General features: G+C 48.3%; 1 protein-coding gene across 2 annotated transcripts in view; it reads left to right on the top strand.

Annotated features, from left to right (window-relative positions):
• The window catches only part of LOC142590316 (japanin-like-RA1), an 88,902-nt gene that overhangs the window by 56,734 nt on the left and 8,009 nt on the right, over positions 1-24,159 (top strand). The window contains exon 6 of one of the 2 annotated variants that reach the window (XM_075702345.1): positions 12,104-12,202. In XM_075702345.1, the coding sequence (XP_075558460.1) occupies positions 12,104-12,202 (99 nt within the window). Of the gene's footprint in view, positions 1-12,103; positions 12,208-24,159 lie in introns of both variants that reach the window. The other variant, XM_075702346.1, reaches the window with a different exon arrangement.

The following is a 24,159-nucleotide window of genomic DNA, read 5'->3' as shown; positions in this document are numbered from 1 at the left end:
ACATGTTAGCGATATTTGTTCTACCTTCCGTAAACTTTGCTTCTTAAGAACAGAAATGGAGAAACTCACCTGCTAGCATTAAATTAAATTGTTTGTCTTTCATCAGACATACGCGTGTATTACATATAATGCCCACACTGAACATAACATTATAATCATGGGGAGAAATCAGATAAAGGTTGTTCGTTGTATAAGTTTAACCGCAACAGTTCTCTCACGCAGCTAATGTAGCAAACGGCATTCCGCTACTCAAACCACGGAGGCAGGTGCTTGGAATAAATTTCCTAGAGCAACTTAGCAATCGTCAATTGCCTTTAGACCCCTCGGCATACGCGACCGCTTTGTTCACAAGGCGTACTCGTAACGAAAACCCTTATGCATTAACCCTTCACTTCGCCATGCAAAATGCACCCAAATTTTCTTTGTTCCACTGAACAGTGTCTGAGGAGAACTCCCAACCACCGATGTATAAGAACCCTCCTAATGGAGTGTGTTGCGCATATTCTCTTTGTTAGGCACATTTATTCCTATTTAGTGTATAGTATTTATATTTGTATATTTGCGTATTTTTGTATTGCTCGCCCTGTTCCTTATTTGCCTTGTACACGTGACTGTCCTTCCTGCAAGGACCGATTTGCGGACCCCAGAATGTTGTAAATAATAGAAATACTGATCGTAAAATCCTTCAATTCGATCTTAACACAATTAGCAATTGGTGCAAGCCCTCGTTGGTGTTTTTCTTTCGAAGAACCGGTATGGTTTTCCTTTGCTGTAATTAGCTATGGTTCAGTGGATGTTTCCTTTTTCCTTTATTCGTTACTTCTTTCCACCTTGCGGGTTTCCGCAGAACTAGTACGTCTAACTCTAGCCCTTGCTTTAAGCCGTTGATAAATTCAACTTCGCCCTGCCCTCTGCTAGCCGCCTGGTTAGCTCGAACGGTAGAGCGGCTGCTGCGGAAAGATGCTGGTCCCGCCTTCGAGTCCGGCACCACGACGAATTTTTCTTTAACTGCGATGCTTTTCATTCAAGGAACCAGTATGGGTTTCCTCTGTAGCAATTAGCTACTATTCGGTGGACGTCTCATTTTTCCTTTACTAACTCATGGAAGACAACGCTCAGTGAATCTAAAGCGTAGTTAGTGTCCTTTCTCCATTGTAATGACCACCTGATAATTACGTATATTTTAAGTAACATTAATATCGAACTTTGTACTATGTACAAATGTCCTGTAATCCAATTTCAATCTCAGATAACTTAGTATTATCACATTGATGTTACCACTGCCTCATCTCAGCACTCGGTCGGCACACATGCAGGAATGTTCTTCCGCCTACGCCATCGCTTTATCTCCCGTCATCGTTGTTCACAGGCACAACTGTACTACACACAGATAAATATGTGTTACCTTTATATATAGGACATTATTGGTGTTTTCTTCCAAGATCACGTATACAGCTGTATAAACTACGCACATCTTGGAGAAAACAGACATTGGCTTCTCGATAATAAGTATTTAAGCTGGTGTGGCTTACTGGAAATGCAGTTGGAAGGCATGAGTCTCAGTGAGCGTGAGTTATTCCGGTTTTATTTTCATGAGCATGAGTGAGGTTGGATGAATAAGATTTGGTTAAGTGCCAGCGTGAGCTATGATTGTAAAATATATTTTCGGTGGTGTAGGTGAGCTCTACAGACAATGCAGACCTCTGATTAAAAAAACAGATGCATAATTCACTGCGCGACCTTACGAACAAATTTTTGCTTAAGAAACATTATTTAAAAAATTGACCTCCCTTCCACTACTGGGACGAGGGATGCAAGCGATGCTCTGGTTTTGCGGCTCTTCGTTGTCGTAACGCCTGGGTTTCGCGCTCCCTCACGGCGAGGTCGGCATGTCGACGACGAGCCCTTTCTCGAGCGAGTTCCCCGCGGCGTTCATCAAACGCTGCCTGTTCTTCGGCCGAACGCACGACGGCCCAACCGTTCCCACTGCAATTCCTTCAACGCAGCCTGCTCTTCGGCGGAACGAACCAAACGCGGCTTCGCCATCTGACTGGCCGGTCTGAACTGGCGGGAAACGGCGGGCGCCCCCGAGGCGAGCCAACACGCGATCACCTCCTTTTCCTTCTCCGGAGAGAGGAGACGCCTGTTTTTGGCTCGCGCCTTGCTCTACGTCTACTTCTTCATGCGCATAAAACCCCACCTAAAAGGGCGCGTATGCTGAACCGACAGCGGCCCACAACTCCTTACCGTTCTCTGTGTACGGGCGCATCATAACTTGCTCCGATGAAGGTGTTCCGCCGGCCGCATTTGGTGCCGGTGTGAAGCGTTGCAGCCCGCCTCCGGCCTACACGTTTTTTCTTCCTACGTTGCCATCAGGTGAAGGAATGAAGGCATGTGTTTTCCTGCATTGTGACGTGGGAGAAAGACCGTACCCGATCGAGGATCGCCGTTCACCGCCTGAAGAACTGGGTGTCATGAAATCGGTGAGCGACATCGGGTCCTACCAAATGTGTCATGTTTGGATGATCAAGCTGCGCACTCCACAAGCGAAAAAATCAGTTCGCGAGCAGCCAAGGAATTCGGGTAAAATGGTGATACTCCGCCAATACAGATCCTGTGAAGCATCAGCTTACTGTAAAGCTACACTGGGTTGTATTTGGCGTACCGAACGAGGCTGTACGAAATGTGCTTAGCGAGTTTGGCGATGTGAAGGACGTCAAGCTAGAGGCGAGGAGCGTGCCAGGATTTTAACAGGCCGATTCGAACATGCACGTCACTCGTATGATCCTTCGTGACGGCATCACCGTGGATGAGTTGTCAGATCTGTTTAAGTTTCAAAGAGCCGCAGTTTTGGTGGTGATGCTAGGCAAAGCACCTACTTGCATGCGTTATTAAATGGAGGGGCACATCCCCGGCGACTGCCGAACGCCGCGTTGCACTAAATGTCGGGCTTTCGTCCAAGAACGACAAGACTGCGTGCGCTCTCATGTCACAGTGATTGGCGCAACTACAAAGCGCCAGGAATCTTTTGATTTAGGGATAAAACAGAGGTAGGAGAGGCAGTGTCACCTACAGGGAAACGAAATATTGCAGAAAACCTGGACACCAACGACACCGCAACGGAACGCTATCAGCGCAGCAGCAAATAGAAGTACAATGCCCTGGAAAGGATTTCTATATATGTAAGACAATTACACCCTATGAAGAGTCCACGACTACGCGTCAGAAAACGGCGTGTTTTGAAGCGTCAGTAGATGATGGCAAAAACAGTCAGATGGGCGGCAGTGCGTCTACTGGAGTAGCCAGAAATAAGAGCTGCAAATGTGGAGGAATCCTGCATTGAGAGTAACTCGGGAGCTTTGGTGAAGGTGGACGTGGACCTACCACTCACGAAGTAATGCCGAGAGGAGGACGACGTGGTGATGGAACGCGACAAGAAAATGGCAACCGAAAAGAAGGGGAAGTACGCTCCCCAAGCCCGAGCGGCGTCGCAACCCCGCGGCCACCATGCCGCGGCAGCCGCGCTGACCAGTGAACGCCACGCGCCGGACCAGTGACGGCACGCGCCGATACGCGCCAGGCTCCCGGCGTCCTCTCGCTACCATTTTGCGCCCCTTCGGGTGGCTGCTCAGAATGTCCACAGATTAGGCACCAAGCGCAAGCATTTTGAACTGAAACATCTGGCACATGAATTCCACTTTGATGTGCTCGCAATTGAAAAAACGGAAGTGGAGAGTTGGTCATACCGACGACATGCTTGCAGCCTTTAGAATATAATGTGTGTGTAAGCCATGTGGTTGGTGCCTCCGAAGGATGTTGCCTACTGCTGCAGAATTCAATCGGCATTGTTCCAGAAAATGCGGCGTCCTGTTGTCGGGAAGATTTGTGAGCTGGGACTTCAAGTATGGTGAATGTGCTCTCCTTGTGGTGTTTGTTTATGCCCCGATGAAGCCAAAAGACAGGCTACACTTCTTTCAAAATATCTCAGATTTGTTGGAGTGTTCTAGATCAGCGATACTGCTTCGTGATTTCAATTGTGTTTGTGAAACGTAATCACCGCTCTGGTGAAGTACAAGTCAGTACAATTCATCGTTTACCGCCGGTGGTTAAGGGTAGCGGTCCATAAAAGTCGATACCAACGACTGCGAAAGGAGCTCCAGGACACGGGACAGGTTAGAGCAGTCCAGCCGGAGGCGAGGTCCGTCGTTTGCGGTGTTATCAGAGCAAACAGGAGGCCACGTATTTCGCTATGCTGGTTGCAAGTCCAGGCCAATAGAAGCGGCTGCGAATTCGCTCATAGCTTTTATGGAAACCAAAGTGACCGGCAGTGGGATCGTCGTGAAAGGTCTCCAATATCTGGGCCCCGAAATGATCGGGGAACGACAGGAACCCAACGGTGTCCTTCGGTAAAAAACACGTACTGGTATAATATCGAATTTTCGATCTCGAAGTTCCGCAACTGCCGAAGGAGCCGAGCGTAAGGTGGGCGAGATGAACCGCGAATACGTTCCATAACGGAGTGGCAGTAGGAGCCATTACGTTGGCTAGAGGCAAACGTATGAGAATGGCTGGAAGGGAGCCGGTCGAGAGCTGCGAGCGACGGGAATGCTGGCGACGCGCCCTGCGGCTTCCTCACGAATGGTAGTAAGCAAGCAGCGTTTGAAGATGGTGGTAGGGGACAACGAGAGAGAGCATCAGCATCCTGGTGTTTCTTTCCAGACTTGTAGGTGACGTCGAAGTCGTATTCTTGTAAACGAAGTATTCAATGGCCAAGACATCCCGTTAAATTCTCTAGCGTCGCCAACCAGCACAAGGCGTCAGTTTCAGTAACGACCGTAAAGTGGCGGCCGTGCAGATAAGGCTGAAATTTTTGGAGGGACCAAACAACAGCGAGACACTCTTGCTCGGTAATCGTATAATTTTCCTCCGCAGCTGTTGGCGTGCGACTTGCGTATGCACCCACACGTTCTTCAGAATTTTTCTGACGTTGCAGAATAACAGCGCCGATACCATGTCCGCTGGCGTCAGTATGTAGGAGAGTGGGTGCGGTGTTGCCGAAATGACAAAGCACAGGTGCGGACGTGAGGGCACGCTTGGGGGCGTCAAAAGCAGTTTGACATTCGTCCGACCATACGTAGGGAGCCCTATAAGGAAGGAGTTGATGGTTTGTGCCGCAATGGTGGTAAAGTCACGTATGAAGCGTCGGAAATACGAAGCTAGGCCAAGGAACCTACGCAAGTCGTTGGTGCGTCAAGGCCTGTAGAAGCTAAGGACAGCAGCAATCTTGTCGGGGTTGGGTCGAAAGCCCTCCTTGCTGACAAGGTATCCGAGCACTTTAATGGTTTTGCTGGTGAAGTGGCACTTTTTTGTATTCAGCTGAAGGCCAGCAGCTGAGAGGCATGTAAGGACTTCGTCGAGGCGCTGCAAGTGCTGATGGAAAGTCGACGAAAATATGATGATGTCGTCAAGGCAGCATAAGCACAAGTCTTCCACTTTAGGCCCCGTAGTACGCTGTCAATCATCCGCACAAACGTGGCGGGAGCATTACACAGGACGAAAGGCATTACGCTAAATTTGTAAAGTCCATCGCGTCTGGCAAAGGCGGTTTTCTCCTTGTCTGCTTCGTGCATGGGGATCTGCCAGTATCCGGAGCGTAGATCAAAGCTGGAGAAATACTCCGTGCTTTGTAATGAATCTAACGCATCATCGATTCGGGGCAGTGGATACACATCTTTGCGGGTTACTTTGTTCAAGGCACGGAAGTCTAGGCAAAATCGCACTGAGCCGTCTTTCTTACGCACCAAAACGACAGGTGACGACCAAGGGCTTGAGGATGGGCGGATTATGCTACGTTTCAGCATGTCGGCAACGTGGGTACCGATTTTGTGGCGTTCAGCGGAAGAAACGCAATATGGCCACCGGCACACAATGGAAGTTCCATCTGTGTGTATGCGATGAGCCGTCGCAGAAGTCTGTCCCAGAAGAGGAGAGTGGACGTCGAAGGATTCTTTATGCTTGGATAATAACGGCAGTAACTCCCCCTTCTGCTGTTGCGTTAGGTCGGAGCTGATGGTACTAGCGAGAACAGAAGCAGGGACCGGATCCATAGTTGTGGGTCGTTGTGAAACAGCAGTCGTCGAGGTAAGCACAGAGACAGACTGAGTGTCCAGGACGCGCATGAGAACGGCGCCTTTAGAAAGCAGGATTGGCTCATTGGTTGTGTTGAGTACAGCCAAAGTAGCAGTGCCGTTGGCCAACCGAACAAGGCTGGCTGCCAGAGCAATCCCTTTGGATAAGCACCGGTCTGACGGTACAACTAAAACGTCACGATCTGTGATGTCAGAGATAACTACACGGAGTTGTTCGGGGCCAGGGGGCACCATACAATCGTCAGCAGTTCGTAAGCGAAGGCGCGGTTCGTGCACGTCGGCGGAATTGTCAATCTCTGTCAAGTCAACGAGGCGTTGACGGCACGAAATGAAAGCAGACGCCGAAGAGAGAAAGTCCCACCCTAGTATAAGCATGTGAACACAGGAAGTCAACACTGCGTGCTGGATATGGTGGCGTATCCCGTTAATCGAAACTCTAACGGTGCATTGCGGCAACGGTCCAATCACAACATAATTTGCACCACGAAGAAGAGCTCCACTGTAAGATGTAGTAACTTACGTAGATGAGAGCACAAGCCAACGTGAATAATAGAAATAGCTGCTCCCGTATCACTCAATGCTAGGGCTGGTACACCTTCTGCACACACGAATAGAGTATTGGCCCGGCACGCTGAAGGAATTGCAGACTGTGCGAACCATGCAGCCTTCCCTCCAAAAACTGCGCCATCTAGTTTTCCGATCGGTAGTCGGGAGTGCGGGTGGCCGGTTGCAAGGGTGATGTCGAGCGTCGGAGAGGGGAGGGCGAGCGGCGGCGCCCTAGACGATAGTTGCGAGGCGCTTCGGGAGGTGGAGAAAGTGAGCGTGGGGATAGCCGGCGCTGGTAAGGGCTCGGAGGAAGCAACGGGTCTCTCTCATAAATATCGTAGCCACGGCGTTCGTCCTGTTGTCCTCTTCGGCAAAAACGCGATATGTGCGAACGAATACCACAATAGTAACATATTGGGTGGGGCGTAGGCCGGGTAGTGTAAGATGCTGTGGCAGGATGACGGGATGGTAAAGTCGCCATATGGTTGGGGGCAGTAGCAGCAGCAGGAGGCGCTGTCCGAACCAGCGCTAGTTTCATAACCGCAACCTGAGCGTACGAGGGGAATGGCGAAGGAGGGCCACAGCTTGCCGCGCAGGTCATGGAGGACAGCTCCTCTTTGATGATGTCGTGCAGGCCAGGAACCTAATGCTGAGGCTGGAGAACTGGAGGACTCAGCAGGCAGCACGCTCGCGTATGAGAGTCCGAATCAGCATACGCAGGTCGGTATCCGACGAAGGAGGCGCGCCACCGGTGACAGGTTGTAAACGGATGACCTACAGTGCGTGTAGGCGTTGGCAAGTCGCGATCACATCGTTAATTGTATTTGGATTCTTGATAGTGAGTTGAACGCGTCCTGGGCAATGCCCTTTAGGATATGACGGGCACGATAAGATTCCGTCATGGTGGCGTCAACACGGCGACAAAGGGCGAGGACGTCCTCGATATAAGAGGTGTATGTTTCCCCGGGACGTTGTGTGCGTCCATCAAGCTTTTTCTTGGCGACCTCAGAGTGGACGTTGGGAGCGCCAAAAAGCTGGTGTTTGAATGCCGTCCAGTCAGGCAAGGTGCTCTCGTGGTTGAGAAACCAAGTCCTGGCAACGTCAGTGAAGTAGAATGCGACGTTGGAAAGCTTGTGCATATCATCCCACCAGTTAGACTCACTCACGCGGTCATAATTGTCCAGCCAGTCATCAACGTCACCATACGAAGGCCATTGAACATGGTGGGATTGCGCGGCCGCGTGCTGACGGTCCATGAAGGAGCGGCTGGTGGGGCAGAGACGGTGACGCCGGAGGCTCCTGGAAGATTTTCTTCGGGCATCCTGGCAGAAAGGCGGAGCAAGTGGCGGCCTGAACGAAGCTCGAAGGCCTAGAGGACCAAGGGATCGTAAGCAGCCTCCACCACCTACGAGACAGCTGTTAGGCCTGAACGGTTTATTTCGCAGGTCGCTTGCTAAGGACGATGATGCTGGCCATGATGTTGAACATGTACAGATGAAGAAGATGAAGGGATAAAATAATGCTCAGAATATATATATATATATATATATATATATATATATATATATATATATATATATATATATTGATCGATAGCATGGCATGTTCTTATTCGTATAACTGCGATTGTAAACTGTAGTGTTCTACACAGATGTCTGTATTGGCTTTCCTGCTGTGCGCTTCCGCGCTCACGGACATAGACATAGACATAGCAAGCTTTGCTTTAAAAACGCGAAGACACTGCTTTAATGACGCCGCTAAGTTTTTGATTTGCATGCACAAAGCCAGTAACCGACAACAGGCTGCTGGAAGACCAGACTAGAAAGAAAAGCGAAAGCAGACGAATGCCATCGTTGTCTTATGATTCGCTGAAGATGCTTATTCTAAGTCGGAGACTAACATCAGTCCTGGGCGCAATGACGTCACTCACGTCTTTGAGTCGCTTTGTGCGATATTCGTTCTATAGTTCGCTCCTCTCTATTAAGGGACCCTTCATAGGCGTCTGTGAATTCAGCGCAAGAATTTTCTTCCAGCCAGCGATGCTCTTATGGTGTTCCGCGCCTGCTGAGCAGTAGTCAGTTCAACATGACGGCAGAAAAAGAAGTCGGTATTAGTGACCTATCGCAAACTGAACAATGTCAAGCGTGCAAGACTTTAAGCGTGGCCACTAAAACGCGGCGTAAAGCAAGATAACCAGTTAAGTTTCTCGAACTATGCTGCATTGTGTGCTTACCCGCCAGAGCACAGTTTGATAACCCAATTCAATGTATTTGCATGGAGCTACGGCATTTGTTTCTCATTAGCGCTGTAAGTGCATATTGTATATTGCACTGAAGGAATGGACGAACGTCTCATCAAGGCTATGCATGGTGCTTGCAGCATATACGGCCGACACTCTATTAATTTGTTTATGTGTAATTACAATAGTTACGTCCAGCCACAGCGCATGCATATGCAACTTCTCACGCTTCGACTTTGCCTCAGTGATAGTTCCGGCTTCCTATCTTTGAATTACCCGGAAAAAAGTGGAAAATAGTTCTCGACAGAACAGCTAGTCAAGGAGACACAATCTCTCCATTTGAATTCATTGCATGCTTGGAAGTATTGAAGCCTTAAGGACGGGAAGGATTAAGAGCGACGATCAACAGTGAATATCTGAACAAGATTCAGCTTGTCGATCACATTGTACTGTTTAGGAACGCTGGGGACACATTCCAGCAGTTCAATGAGGACGTTATTCGAGAAGGTGTAAAAGTAGGTTGAAGAATGATATGCAGGAGGCAAAGGTAATGTTCAATAATCTGTCAAGCGAACAGGAATTCATGATCGGCAGTCAGCCTCTAGCTTGTGCATATGAGTAAGATTATCTAGGTCAATTACTCACACAGAACCTGATCATAAGACGGGAATTTTAGCAGTATGAAATTAGGTCGGAGCGCACACGGCCGGTATTAGCAAATCGTGACCGCTAGCTCACCTATGTCATTGAAACAAAAATTCCAATGGTTCCATATTTCAAGTACTATGGTATGGGACAGAAAATTTGAGGTTAATAGTGAGGCTTGATAATAAGTTAATGACTGCACATACAAACGATGGAATGCTAACAGGTCCCTTCTGCAGAGCGGAAAAGACTTGTTTGCTCTCAGACGGTATGCTCCCTGATCAACACAGGTCTCTTCTGCAGCGTGGAAGAGGCCTGTGCGGATCAGAGAACAAACGGGCGTAGTGGCAGTTGAAATTAACAGAAAACTAGGAGCTGGACAGGCCACGTAATTTATATGGAAGATAATCGTTCGTCAATTACAGATGCAGAGTTGGTGATAGGGCAAGTAAATCACTTTCGCGAACGGCGGAAAATTAGCCGCGGCCACGAAATGAGGAAATTTGCAGGCATAACTTCAAATCACTTTCTGCACGTCAAAAGTAATTAGAGATAGTCGGGAGAGGCCTTAGTCCTGCCGTGAGCATAAAAGTATGTTGATGGCGCTCTACAACATCCAAAATTCGTGAGAAATTTCATCGCACTGTTGCTCTTGAGCCGCATTTCGCTTCGTGCTGCGACGTCGCATTCTCATGTTTCCAGAACGGTGTCGAGCGCCGCTTGGATGCCACCACTTCAACATTGAAATAGTACTATATGTGTAGTGACTGCTCTGTCGCAAGATCGAGGACTTGAACCGACTGGATCAGAAACCGCCTAGAATGTGTGTCGTGTACGGTGCTGCGCAGTACTTTGACGTGTACTTCCGCGTGTGTTTTTAAGCGGGTGGTAAATTTATGGCAACGTTGGTGCTCAATATCGTGGTGACGTTGACTGATTAGACTTGAGTTCTATAGGGTGCCACTTGGCTATGACCGACAGCGTAGTTAGAGGCTCCAGGCCCTGACATCACCAACCAATCACTTATTAGCGGTCTCCAAAAGAGATGTGTACGCGCAATTGCGCATTTCGCCTCTGTCAGAGTGCGGCCGCAGAAACCGGCAAAAAGAAACTCTCGACCTCAATGAAGCTCAATGAAGCCAAGAAGAAGGAATTATAGCTGATACGATGTCAAATTGTGATAGGCAGCGAAGCTTGTGGATGTAGATGTGAGGTAATGAAGTTGCCTGTCACAATTTTAGAGTTTCGGTAGCCATGATTATTTTAGGATTGCTTTCGTAGCTCTCCACGCCCTCGACAGTGGTGCTATGCCAAGGAAGCGAGCATTTTGTCGTCCGTTGACAGTCGACGACATCGTTAATCAGCACGTTAGAGGGTAGCGGTTGCCGAGGGAGCTGACCTTGAGCTTATTCGAGGCATTAGATAGAACTGCACCCGCAACCGTGAGCAGCATACATACTATACCGCTGAACGTATTGATATATTATGGAGCGTTTGTTTCATTTCCGTAATAGCATAACAATAAATACATTTAGCCACTTTGTGATACGGTAGTGGTGGTGGGGGTGATCTATACAGGCGTTAGTCAGTGGTTATAGGCGTTATACAGTGCTTAGTCTGGCAGATCCGGCCGCCAATTACACCGCCTGAGCGTCTCTTTCTGCGCCAAATATACCAGCATGTGCCCATCCGTCCGATGTCATGCAGAAATGGGAGTAGAATACGTAATAGGTTAGCACTTCCACTGCAATTCTTTCGACGGCAATGCGGTGAACCGGCGAGCGCGGTTGCGCTGCAGCAGACGCCCGGAAAAGTAAGCTGTCTAATAGGAGGATGCAGTCATTTGCCGTAAAAACATAGCCTCGAGTACATATTCATGACGTGCGATCGTGCCATCAGTGGACGGCATTTCATTAATGACTTGTCGTTTCATAAAACGTTTGCTTCCTCCTTGCTCTCATGCCACCCCGTAAGTTATATGCGCTGCCAGTTTGGTTCCAACCTTATCTCAGCGTAAGAACTTTTCGGCTAAGAAATTGCGTAAATGACAGTGCAGCTTAAAAACGTTTCGGCCAAGAAAACGCTTAAAGACAGCGCAGCTTAAGAGGTTTTCGGTCAAGAAATTGCGCAAGGACAGCGCAGCTTAGTGAATTCCGCTCCAGCTTCGTCAGCATAAATATTTTATTATTAGATAGTATTACTTCGGCAGTACACATAAATATAAATATATGAAGCATAACAAATCTCCACAAATAAGGGCTTTCATTCTTCATGAAAGAACAAAAAATCCACAACACATTGTACACTAACATATTTAAATTAATATCTGGACTTTGTTCAGTTGTATGCGCATTTTAAAGCTATATAATTTTCTGCTTTGACATCACTAAATTTTCTTTGCCAAACGAAATCTTTTTTAACATAGAAAAGTGTTCTGTTTAAGATTCATTACATCTTAATTGGAAGTTATGCGAACGTTAAACCTTGCAAAACCAGCACTGAAACCTGCATTTATTATTTTCAGGTGCTCTGCTTAGTATGACACATGCGGAGCCGAAGTACCAAATACGGTATTACAATAACAATTCCTTGGTTCTGTCACACCCAATACGGAAAACATGGGGTGAGGTAATTTTTATTTCAAAAATATTTTTCGAACAGACCACTCTCAATGCTAAGGTTTGCCACGTAACAATTGTGGAGTCTCTCCCGATGATGCTCCGAAGTATTGTGAATTTCTCCGTTAAAGGGACACTAACGGCAAAAATTAAGTCAAGCTAAAATGATATATTAGTGCTTGAGAATCTCTAAGGCGTCAATACTATCGCGAACAGAGCCTTAATAATCGAGAAACTGAGCAAACCGCAGGATATGATTAGAAACTTCGACAGAACATTCAAGCACTTCCCCGATGACGAAAACACTCGTAAGTTATATTCTGCCATAGTACTCAAGCATTCGTCGCAAAAAACATCATTGCATTTTTATGAGACGAAAAAATATGGAACTTATCCTGTTATAACTAATTTCAGAAAAACGAACCCATTACCCTTGACAACCACGCGGGCGGTGGAAAGGCTTCCTTTTGGTCTGAATCCCCGCCGACACGCTTTCGTGTTTCGCTTCGTGTTTCGAAACATGCTTTCGTGTTCTGCAGTTCGTTAAGGCGTAGTGATGCGCTGGTTTTGCTGGTTCCCGAAACTCGCACAAACTGCAAGTAGCAGAGAAATCAACTTCCATGTTATGTCGCGGGACACCCGAACGTATGTATTCGTCAAACAGTATTTAAAAGAAATAAAGCGCATGAAGGCCAGCTTGCTAGACATAGTGCACTATCTCATGTATATGTAAATATTAGAAAGTGCAGTTAGTGTAGCAAGCTGGGCTTCATGCGCTTTATATATAGTGTTTCAGATACAAGGGCGAATATGTGTGGTTCAATGTGGAGCCAAGATGTTAGACTTATATTCGAAACAGAGCCGGATTGCTTGACGGCTGCTTCACATCCACCTCGGGTCGGGTGACGGACGCAAGTCGGCCAGGGAACGCCCCGAGAACGCGTGCCCGCTATTGTACTATCTTCGCGATCGGCGCACACATTCCTGTCGCCTACACGGAGGTCAGCCAGCCAGGCTACACCCTCCTCCCACTAGGAACGCACGCGGGAGATGCATACATGACTACAGGTAAACAACTTCGCTGTGAAAAAGACTCAGTGCCGTTCCACTCTTTCATAAAGGCAGACTAGCGAAGCTGTGTACGGGGCCCCTTAATGACGAAATGGACCTATACCGCGGATCGACCCGGTATTGCACTATCTTCGGTATCGGCCCAGGTATCGGAAGTGCTTAACGCTTCCTTCACCTCCGCTGCGGGTCGGCCCTGCATTGTACCAGCTTCGGGATCGGCTCACGTATGGGGAGTGCTTAACGCATGCTTCACTTCGGCCGTGGGTCGGCCCGGCATTGCACTATCTGCCGGGTCGGCCCACGTATGGGGAGTGCTTAACGCCTCCTGCTCCGCCTCCGCCGCGGGTCGAGCCAGTCTTGCACTATTTTCGGGATTGGCCCACGCATGGGGCATGCTTAATGCCTGATTCACCTGCGCCGCTGGCCGGCCCGGCATTGCAGTATCTGCGTGGTAGGCCCACGTATGGCAGGTTTCTTGCTTACGACACAAAAATTTCCTTGGACGGTAAAAGTATAGAGCTGCGCTGTAAAAACTCTGCGGACACGTGGAGCAGCAATAGCTAGTGGTGCCAACCGCGCATAGCGTTGGTGACATGTGGCGACGCGTCGCATACGGCATCGCGTTGCCGCATTTTATCCGTCTAGGCGCGCTGGAGATCTGACGTCGCAGCGATGCCCTATACCCTCACACTATGTGTGCCGTAATAAACGAGCAACAGGTGTTCCTGTTCGGCCGCTCTCCTCTATCGAGGCGCGATCGTGACGTGGCGTTGTAGCCAATTGGAATGCAGGTCATGTGGCGCTGCTACAGACGCCACCACTTTTTCGCTCATGTAGGTGATTTCGCGTCAATATAAGCTCAATCACACAGCCAATGCATGCTAACCTATTATTTCAATGGGCGGACACTCATGAGACCAGTAAGTCAAAACGGAAAGCTCGACGCGTTCTGAAGGAACGCGTGGGCATCAATGTACAGGCCAAATAACAAGTTGGTAAGCAATACGAAGTATGCAAAGGAAATTTTGGTAATGACGGGGCACATTGTCTCCCGTGACCCACGTACGTGCAGCTGTCGAAACGTCACAATCGTCGCATTCCTATATGGTTTCGCATAGTTAGACAGTGGTGCCAAATTCTGGCACTATCTTTCGGACGTTCAATATCGGCGTCTCCAGGCACATTGAAATGGCGCACATAATTTATGTATATTAATAGTTTTTATGTGTTCTGATACTTGCGTATATTGATATGTGCGGCAATAGTATTCAGGAGCCCGGCACCGTTTGGAAATGTTAGGAACCTCTTTGGAACAGTGAATGTAGTCACAAAAAGATTTACAAGTCCAAGGCATTATAATGTGTTTTACTCATGAAAGAAAATGGACGTTTGCTGCATTTCGAAACGAGGCACGATGTACATTTCTTCGAATAACCAGCGGCCTATGCGCCATACTAGCTAGCGCAGGACGGCGACAGCGCGAGAGGTGGCCATAGCATCTTAACGTTCACACTTCCTGAACCTCTCGCGCTAGAGCGCGTGCCTTTGAAAGATAATAATTGGCATCCAATAATGAACATTTTAGCAGAACTTCTTTGTGTGAGGACACCTGCCCTTAGCTGATAAAGTCCGAGGAAGAATACACCACGATATAGCCAAACAAGACCGTGGGTAGACGAATTGATAATTTTGTACGCTGTTATCCACACTTCTGTGCAAGAGGCACACATGTGGCGACAGAAATGATGGAGTCGGCCGTGTCTCCTCCTTTCTTGTGCCACGTGTGTGAGTCAAGCGCTGCACTGCACAAGACAAAAAGTATGGTCACCTTCAAATAGGAGAATAATTCAATGAACTCGACTCGTCCTAATAAAAGAATCATGGGCTGAGCAGCCTACAATTCAAGCAGGGCTATGAAAGACAGCGTTTAACGTTTCGCGGCATAATTCCTCAGAACGGAGAGCCGGTGTACCGCGCATCAGAAGTTTTATTAGAAAGAAGCATGCTTATACGCCGACAGGTTTATGAGGGCTGTACTATGTTGACCTATGGGGGTCAGTTACAGACATTCTTCTACAACGGTAGTCTACGGGAGACCTCGGGAAAAGTTGCTTCCTCAATTAACAAATATTCTACGCGGAGTGAAGGCAGGTCAATCCAAGCCCGTCACATGGCGAGCAACTTTTTTGGTGCTCTAAACTAGGCCTTCATGCCTTATTACTGATAAGCATTCTCACGAAAGAAAGAAAGATGACGCCTCAGGTTTTGTTCCCTGTATAGGTGACAATTAAAAAACCGTACACACCTGTAACGTCGGAAGCAGATTCGTAACTGCCTGTCTGGAAAGAAGCAGGCAGACATTGCACAGCGAAACGCTGTCTTGGGACTATAATTGGAATGCTCATAAACTCGCTTCTGATGAATATGCTTCAGGACTCCGTTGCGCAAAACAGCACTTTTTGGAAAGCACTCTCCCACATATGTTCGATACCGACACTAGAAATTTCTGGCATGTCATAAATCTAAGAGACGATAATGCTATAAGCCTTGTGGATAACGCGGGAGACCACATACCTTCTGAACATTGCGCATCAATCCTTAACGCTGTTTTGCTTCTAACTTTTCATCAGTGACAAGTGTTTCGCCACCGCTGTTACAATGCCAATATTCGACTTCAATGTGTCAGATTGCAGTAGACACATGTGGCGTAGAACATCTAATTAATAAATGGAGACTTTCTCCTTCCCTTGGTTGCGACGCGACCAGTCCGAAGTTTTTGAAAAGTATCAGCGAGTATTGCTCCATTATACTAACCAAAAATTTTCAAGTCATTTGACACCGGTTCTCTCCCTGCGAAATGGGAGATATGAAAGGTGATTCCACTTCATGAAACAAGTAGTAGGCACTCTCCACATTACTAATGTCCCATTTCACTCACTACTATCCAATGCAAACTTCTTGAGCATATCTTATTTTCTGACCTTGCTTACCCTCTCGAATGTAATTCTTTTTCACGCGCTCGCAGCACTGCTTTCACAAAACGAATTCATGCGAAACACAGCTGATATCGTTTACACATAAGCCACACGCCATTCCTGGTCGTTCTTCTTTTGCGGATTGTATATCTCTAGATTTTTCGAAAGCGTTTCATAAAGTATGTCATAATCTACTAATGTATGAATTGCATAACCCTTAATCTTCATCCCCATTTACTTCTTTGGCTTCAGTGTTACCTATCGAGTCATTGTCAGTTCCTTTCTGCTAACAGCATTGACTCTCCTTCTAATCTGGTTTTCACGGGCGTGCCACAAGGCTCTCTTCTTCTTCTTCTTCATCATCATCATCATCAGCAGCAGCAGCAGCAGCAGCAGCAGCAGTAGCAGCAGCAGCAGTCTGGTTACGCCCACTGCAGGGCAAAGGCCCCTCCCATACTTCTCCAACTACCCCGGTCATGTACTAATTGTGGCCATGTTGTCCCTGCAAACTTCTTAATCTCATCCGCCCACCTAACATTCAGCCGCCCTATGCTACGCTTCCCTTTATTTGGAATTCATTCCGTAACTATTAATGACCATCGGTTATCTTCCCTCCTCATTACGTGTCCTGCCCACGGCCCATATCTTTTTCTTGATTTCATTTAAGACATCATTAACTCGCGTTTGTTCCCTCACCCAATCTGCCCTTTTCTTATCCCTTAACGTTACACCAATCATTCGTCTTTCCATAGCTCGTTGCGTCGTCCTCAATTTAAGTAGAACCCTTTTCGTAAGCCACCAGGTTTCTGCCCCGTACGTGACTACTGGTAAGACACAGCTGTTATAAACTTTTCTCTTGAAGGATAATGGCAATCTACTGTTCATGATCTGAGAATGCCTGCCAAACGCACCCCAGCCCATTCATATTCTTCTGATTATTTCAGTCTCAAGATCCGGATCCGCAGTCACAACCTGTCCTAAGTAGATGTACTCCCTCACCACTTCCAGTGCCTCACTACCTATCGTATACTGCTGTTCTTTTCCGAGACTGTTAAACATTACTTTAGTTTTCTGCGGATTAATTTTTAGACCCACCCTTTGGCTTTGCCGCTCCAGGTCAGTGAGAATGCATTGCAGTTGGTCCCCTGAGTTACTAAGCAAGGCAATATCATCAGCGAATCGCAAGTTACTAAGGTATTCTCCATTAACTCTTATCCCCAATTCTTCCCAATCCAGGTCTCTGAATACCTCCTGTAAACTCGCTGAGAATAGCATTGGAGAGATCGTATCTCCCTGCCTGACGCCTTTCTTTATTAGGATTTTGTTGCTTTCTTTATGGAGGACTGCGGTGGCTGTGGAGCCGCTATATATTTATCTTTCAGTAATTTTAAATATGGCTCGTCTACACCCTGATTCCGCAATGCCTCCATGACTGCTGAGGTTTCGACTGAATCAAACGCTTTCTCGTAATCCATGAAAGCTATATATAAAGGTTGAAGCATAACTGCGAGTCGGCCTAGTTGGAACATATTCATATTTATACTTTTTGTGCGCAAACAAACAGGGACGAAGAATAGGGGCAACACAAGGACGAGCGCTTTCTAACAACTGGTTTCATTTTTGAAGAACTACTTACTTAAATACCCACAGAACTGCGCGATCTAGAGAAACAGAGCACGCCTACAGCGCATATGATACCCGCTGATCTTGACTTGATCGCGCAGATCAGCGGGTATCATATGCGCTGTAGGCGTGCTCTGTTTCTCTAGATCGCGCAGTTCTGTGGGTATTTAAGTAAGTAGTTCTTCAAAAATGAAACCACTTGTTAGAAAGCGCTCGTCCTTGTGTTGCCCCTATTCTTCGTCCCTGTTTGTTTGCGCACAAAAAGTATAAATATGTATAAAGGTTGGTTATATTCCGCACATTTTTCTATGACCTGATTGATAGCGTAAACATGGTCTATTGTTAAGTAGCCTTTACGGAATCCTGCCTGGTCCTTTGGTTGACGGAAGTCTAAGGTGTTCCTGATTCTATTTGCAATTACCTTAGTAAATACTTTGTAGGCAACGGACAGTAAGCTGATCGGTCGCCAACAAAGTACTTAGTATGGTAATTGCTCTCTCCTTGGACCGCTGCTATTCCTAATTCGTATTAATGACTTACTTTCTTCTACAAAATATCATATTCCTCTCTTTGCTGATGACTGCGCAATATTTCCAGAAGTAACTACTGATACAGCCACTCTTCAATCTGATCTTGATGCTACCACTGCATGGTGCAAAACATGGCGCATGGAATCAAACATAAGCAAATGTAAGTCAATGCGACTGTCCAGATGAAGTAACACTCCACCAGCCTATTACATCGACAACATCCCACTCGATTGCATTTCATTCCATAAATACCTCGGTGTTCACGTCTCATCTGACCTTACTTGAAAGACAAACATTGCACACGTAATAAGCAAGGCTATTAAATCATTAGGTTACCTCCAACGCAATTCATGTGCGCCACAGTCTCTAAAATTGATGCTCTATAAAACACTTATCTGGCCTAAACTCGAATGCAGCGCCTCAATTTGGGATCCAAGTCGAAATAATGTAATTTATTGAAATGAATGGGTGCAGAACAGTTCCACACAGTACATATTATTACGATATCATCGAGCGATGCTCAAGCGACGAGCCGCCATGAGAACGACGAAGAAGTGGGTCTGTGCCCTTGGCGCGAACGAGTGTCGGCCTGGCGGTATGGCTCCAGTGTAAATAGCCTGTAAATAGTATGTTTCATCTTTGTCTTTCCACACGTAACATTCTGGTGGAGGTCAGCAACCCCCCTCCTCACCACGGAACTCCGGAGTTGTCGCTTCATCGAGCTTGTCACTAAGCCTCCCAGTGACGAGACCGCTTGTGCAACGGCTTCGGCGTGTCCCACTGCTCCAATCATCATGGTTGCCCAACATTGCGACCATGGTATTTTCACTGGTCTGGCGGGAGAGGACAGACAGACAAAGAACTTTATTAATGGGCCTGAGGAACCGGCGTTAGGGTACCTCCTTTTTTAGGGAGTCCCCGTAGCGGTCGCGGGCCGCACCCACGTCGGGGTCGGAATATCGTGGTCCTCCGCCCTGTCGCAGGCCCTCTGGACAGCCCGTAGTTGCTCTGAGAAGTCACCGCTCTTAAGGGCTGCCTCCCAGTCTGTTAGAGTGGTTAGCGATGAGCTGCGTAACGCAACGCATTGCCAGAGCATATGGGATAAGGAGCAGTACGCCTACCCGCAGTCTGGACTGGGGGGTTCTACATTAGGCGCGAAGTGACTGAATTGGCCCCTGGAGGGAAATGACCCCGTTTGAAGCATGCGAAACGCCGACGATTGTGGTCTATTAAGTTTAGGGCGTGGTAGCGGAAAGGCCCGCCGAGCAAGTTGATAATGTGTCAAGATTTCACGGAAGGCGAGAAGCGAATCCCTGTACAGTCCTAAGTCGCAGCCCGTGAGTCCACCTGAACCGTCGCGGTGTGTAAGACCTCGCGCACAGTCATGGGCCAACTCATTGGCGTTAACAACCTCAGAGTGCACATTGATTCCCATATGGGTCGGGAACCATTTGATGCTATGAAAACCAGCAGCCCCCTCGCTGCCGAGGATGGCCGCCGCCTCCTTTGAGAGCGAGTCGGAGGCGAACGCTCGGGCTGCAGACCTGGAGTCTGTAAAGATATTGGGATGTAGAGGGTCCTTCAGTGCTATAGCTATAGCAACCTCCTCGGCTACTGTTGAAGAAACCTTCCGCACGGATGCTGAGTTAATGAGAGTGTCATTGGAGTCAACCGAAACTGCGGCATAGTGATCAGAGCACTCGTACTGGGCGGCGTCAACGAAACATGCCAGATTCGGAGTGGCAGCAGCCGCTTTCAACAGGGAACGAGCCCTGGCTACCCGGCGCCCTACATTGTATTGAGGGTGGACGTTACGTGGCATGGGATCTACCTTGAACGTATCTCGGACCATGGGTGATAGGGTCACGTTGCGCTCCGTGATTTCCCGGTGACCGCATCCAACGGATTCGAGGATGCGTCTCCCCGCTCGCGATGATGAGAGTCGTATTATTTGGGCCACTCGTTGGGCCTCGATCACCTCTGATAGGGTGTTGTGCATGCCTAGTTGCATGAGACGCGTGGTGCTGGTAGTGAGTGGTAAACCCAGCACGCGCTTGATGCTTTTGCGCATGAGGGCGTCGATTTTGGCCTCATCCCGTTTAGACCAGAGCAACGCGGAGGCCACATTGTTAGCGTGGCTCATCAGAAACGCGTGGTAGAGTCTGAGTAGATTGCTCTCGCTTAAACCCCCTCTGCGGTTGGAGACCCTGAAAATAAGCCGAAGCATATTCTCCGTCTTGGAAGTAATGCGGGCTATAGTCTGCGAGTTGCCCCCGCGAGATTCCAGCAACAGTCCGAGGACCCTGATGGTATCCACTCTGTGAATTTGTTGTCCGTCCCTCGTATAGAGGGATATGGGAACTTGATCTAAGGGTGTGGAGCACCTAACCCCCCGTCGGGTGGGCCAATGCAATAGAGGTTCGGAATTGGTTGGTGAGAGACTCAGGCCCGTGTCTAGGAGGAAGTGTTCTGTGATGTCGAGTGCCTCTTGGAGCGCACTCTCAACTGCAGCGTCAGACCCTCCCATGCACCACACGGTAATATCATCCACGTAAAGGGCGTGACCCGTTCCTCTTACTGTGGCCAGTCTGTCCGAGAGGCCCTTCATGGCGATGTTAAACAGTAGGGGAGAAATGACCACCCCTTGCGGGGTGCCTCTCGCTCCGAATGTAAATTCCTTCGATTTGATTTGCCCTATTTTGACAGTGGCCTTGCGATCCCTGAGGAAGGAGCTAACGTACGCATGGAATCATGGCCCCAGGCCCAGATCCGAGATGGCGTCTAGTACAAACCGGTGCGAGATGTTATCAAAAGCCTTGGACAAGTCTAGAGCAAGGATGCCCCGAGTGTCTCTAGTGTCGACATCAATGATTTGCCTCTTTATAAGTAACATGACGTCCTGTGTGGAGAGTGCCGGCCGAAAGCCGACCATGTTGTGAGGGAATAACTGATTATTTCCTATATGCCTAGATATACGGTTGTGAATGACATGTTCCGCCACCTTACCCACGCAGGACGTGAGCGAGATGGGCCGCATGTTCTCCAGCGCAAGAGGTTTGCCTGGTTTCGGGATTACGAGAAAGCGTTTGATTCAGTCGAAACCTCAGCAGTCATGGAGGCATTACGGAATCAGGGTGTAGATGAGCCATATGTAAAAATACTGGAAGATATCTATAGCGGCTCCACAGCCACCGTAGTCCTCCATAAAGCAGGCAACAAAATCTCAATAAAGAAAGGCGTCAGGCAGGGAGATACGATATCTCCAATGCAATTCACAGCGTGTTTACAGGAGGTATTCAGAGACCTGGACTGGGAAGAATTGGGGATAAAAGTTAATGGAGAATACCTTAGTAACTTGCGATTCGCTGATGATATTGCCTTGCTTAGTAACTCAGGGGACCAATTGCAATACATGCTCACTGACCTGGAGAGGCAAAGCAGAAGAGTGGGTCTAAAAATTAATATGCAGAAAACTAAAGTAATGCTTAACAGTCTCGGGAGAGAACAGCAATTTACAATAGGCAGCGAGGCACTGGAAGTCGTAAGGGAATACATCTACTTAGGGCAGGTAGTGACGGCGGATCCGGATCATGAGACGTAAATAATCAGAAGAATAAGAATGGGCTGGAGTGCGTTTGGCAGGCATTCCCAAATCATGAACAGCAGGTTGCCGTTATCCCTCAAGAGAAAAGTATATAATAGCTGTGTCTTACCCGTACTCACCTACGGGGCAGAAACCTGGAGGCTTACGAAAAGGGTTCTACTCAAATTGAGGACGACACAACGAGCTATGGAAAGAAGAATGATAGGTGTAACGTTAAGGGATAAGAAAAGAGCAGATTGGGTGAGGGAACAAACGCGAGTTAATGATATCTTAGTTGAAATCAAGAAAAAGAAATGGGCATGGGCAGGACATGTAATGAGGAGGGAAGATAACCGATGGTCATTAAGGGTTACGGACTGGATCCCAAGGGAATGGAAGCGTAGCAGGGGGCGGCAGAAAGTTAGGTGGGCGGATGAGATTAAGAAGTTTGCAGGGACGGCATGGTCACAATTAGTACATGACCGGGGTTGTTGGAGAAGTATGGGAGAGGACTTTGCCCTGCAGTGGGCGTAACCAGGCTGATGATGATGATGATGATGGGATGAGCACCACTGAGGCTGTCTTCCAGGAGTCGGGGACCAGGCCCGTTTCCCAAATTTTATTGACCTCCCCGGTGAGCAGCGCAACCGATTGTTCGTCCCAGTTGCGGAGGAGCTTATTGGAGATGCCCTCTAGGCCCGGTACAGAGCGACCGTTGAGCGTTTGGAGCACCTCCCAGATTTCGGATTCCGTGAAGGGGGCGTCGAGCTCCTCCACCGCTCCCCCGTCATAACAAGGATAATCCCCGTCACCGGAGTGGCCCAGCGGAAGATACTTTTCGGCCAACTCTTGCAGGAGGACGTGTTCAAATACGCCCGCCGCCTTTTCATTATGAACTATGCGATCAATGGCTAGTCTCTGATTGCTTTTCGTTTGCGAATCGTTGAGTAAGTGTTTGAGCAGGTTCCATTTTCCCCCCGTTCTCATCTGCCCATCAACCGAGGAGCACACTTCATTCCATTGCTGTTTGGACAGTTCGATGGAATGAGTTTCTATTGAACGATTGGGCTCCGCAATTTTCTTACGAAGCCGGCGGTGGAGTCTGTGCGTTCTCCAGCGGCGCAGGATGGAGTTTTTGGCTGCTAGAAGGTGCGCAAGGCGCGCGTCCATACGATCTACATTTAGGTCTGCCTTAACCACCTTGGTCGCAGCTTGTACGTCCTTCTGTAGTCTTGTGAACAGACCATCGATATTATCGTAGTCGGTCTGGTCTGCCTTCCGTATTTTCAGGAAGGCATCCCAATCCGTCACTTTAGATACCTTGGTAGGGGCTGTGCTAATCGTTAGGGTAATCTCCACAATGAAGTGGTCGCTGCCTAGGTTCTCTTGCAAATTTTGCCATACTGCTCCGAGGGCGTTCTTGACGGTCCGGAGTGCTGTCTCGGACTACCGACGTGCCGGTTCGCGTCGGGTATTGAGCATCCGTAATCAATTCCAGTGAGCAGTAAGCAACTGCCTGGACAAGGAGATTGCCCTTGGTGGATTCGCGAAGGTATCCCCAGGCATTTTGAGGGGCATTGAAGTCACCCGCTATCACTATGGGGGCCCCCTTGCTCAGGGCCACCGCCTTTGTCATGATCGTGGCGAATGCCTGCCGGTGATCCGACGGCAAGCTGTATATGTTTAAAAGGAAGACACTGCTCTTAAGCCAATTGTTAGGGATAATTTCGACCATAATGATTTCCGCCCTAGTTTTGCCAATTGGTAATTTGTGTACTTGAAAGGAGCACTTCCATGTGACCAAGGTTGCTAAACCCCGCTTTCCTTCCTCCCGTATCGGTACAACCCGGTATCCCGGGAAGGTGGGCGCGTCATCGAGAGTTTCTTGTAAAAAAATTACGTGCGGTTTGACCGCCTGTGCCGAAACGAATTGCTGCAGCGGAGCTTTGCGCCGTTGGAAACTGGCACAGTTCCACTGCCACACAACCAATTTATTGGGATTGACCGCCATGGTGATTGCCTTGGATTGGCCATTCCACCGTCTTGTTGACAGCGACGGCACTTGCGGGTAAAGGTGCCTTACGGGGCTCCCTCGAAGGCTGCCTAGCCGTAGCTAACGCGGCCTGTGCACTTTCCAGGGACGCCATCCTTTTAAGGAGGACAGTCACGCTTTGAGCGAG

Source organism: Dermacentor variabilis, chromosome 8 (assembly GCF_050947875.1).
Source record: "Dermacentor variabilis isolate Ectoservices chromosome 8, ASM5094787v1, whole genome shotgun sequence".
Lineage (NCBI taxonomy): Eukaryota > Metazoa > Arthropoda > Arachnida > Ixodida > Ixodidae > Dermacentor > Dermacentor variabilis.
This window is presented reverse-complemented; position numbering and strand designations above follow the sequence as displayed.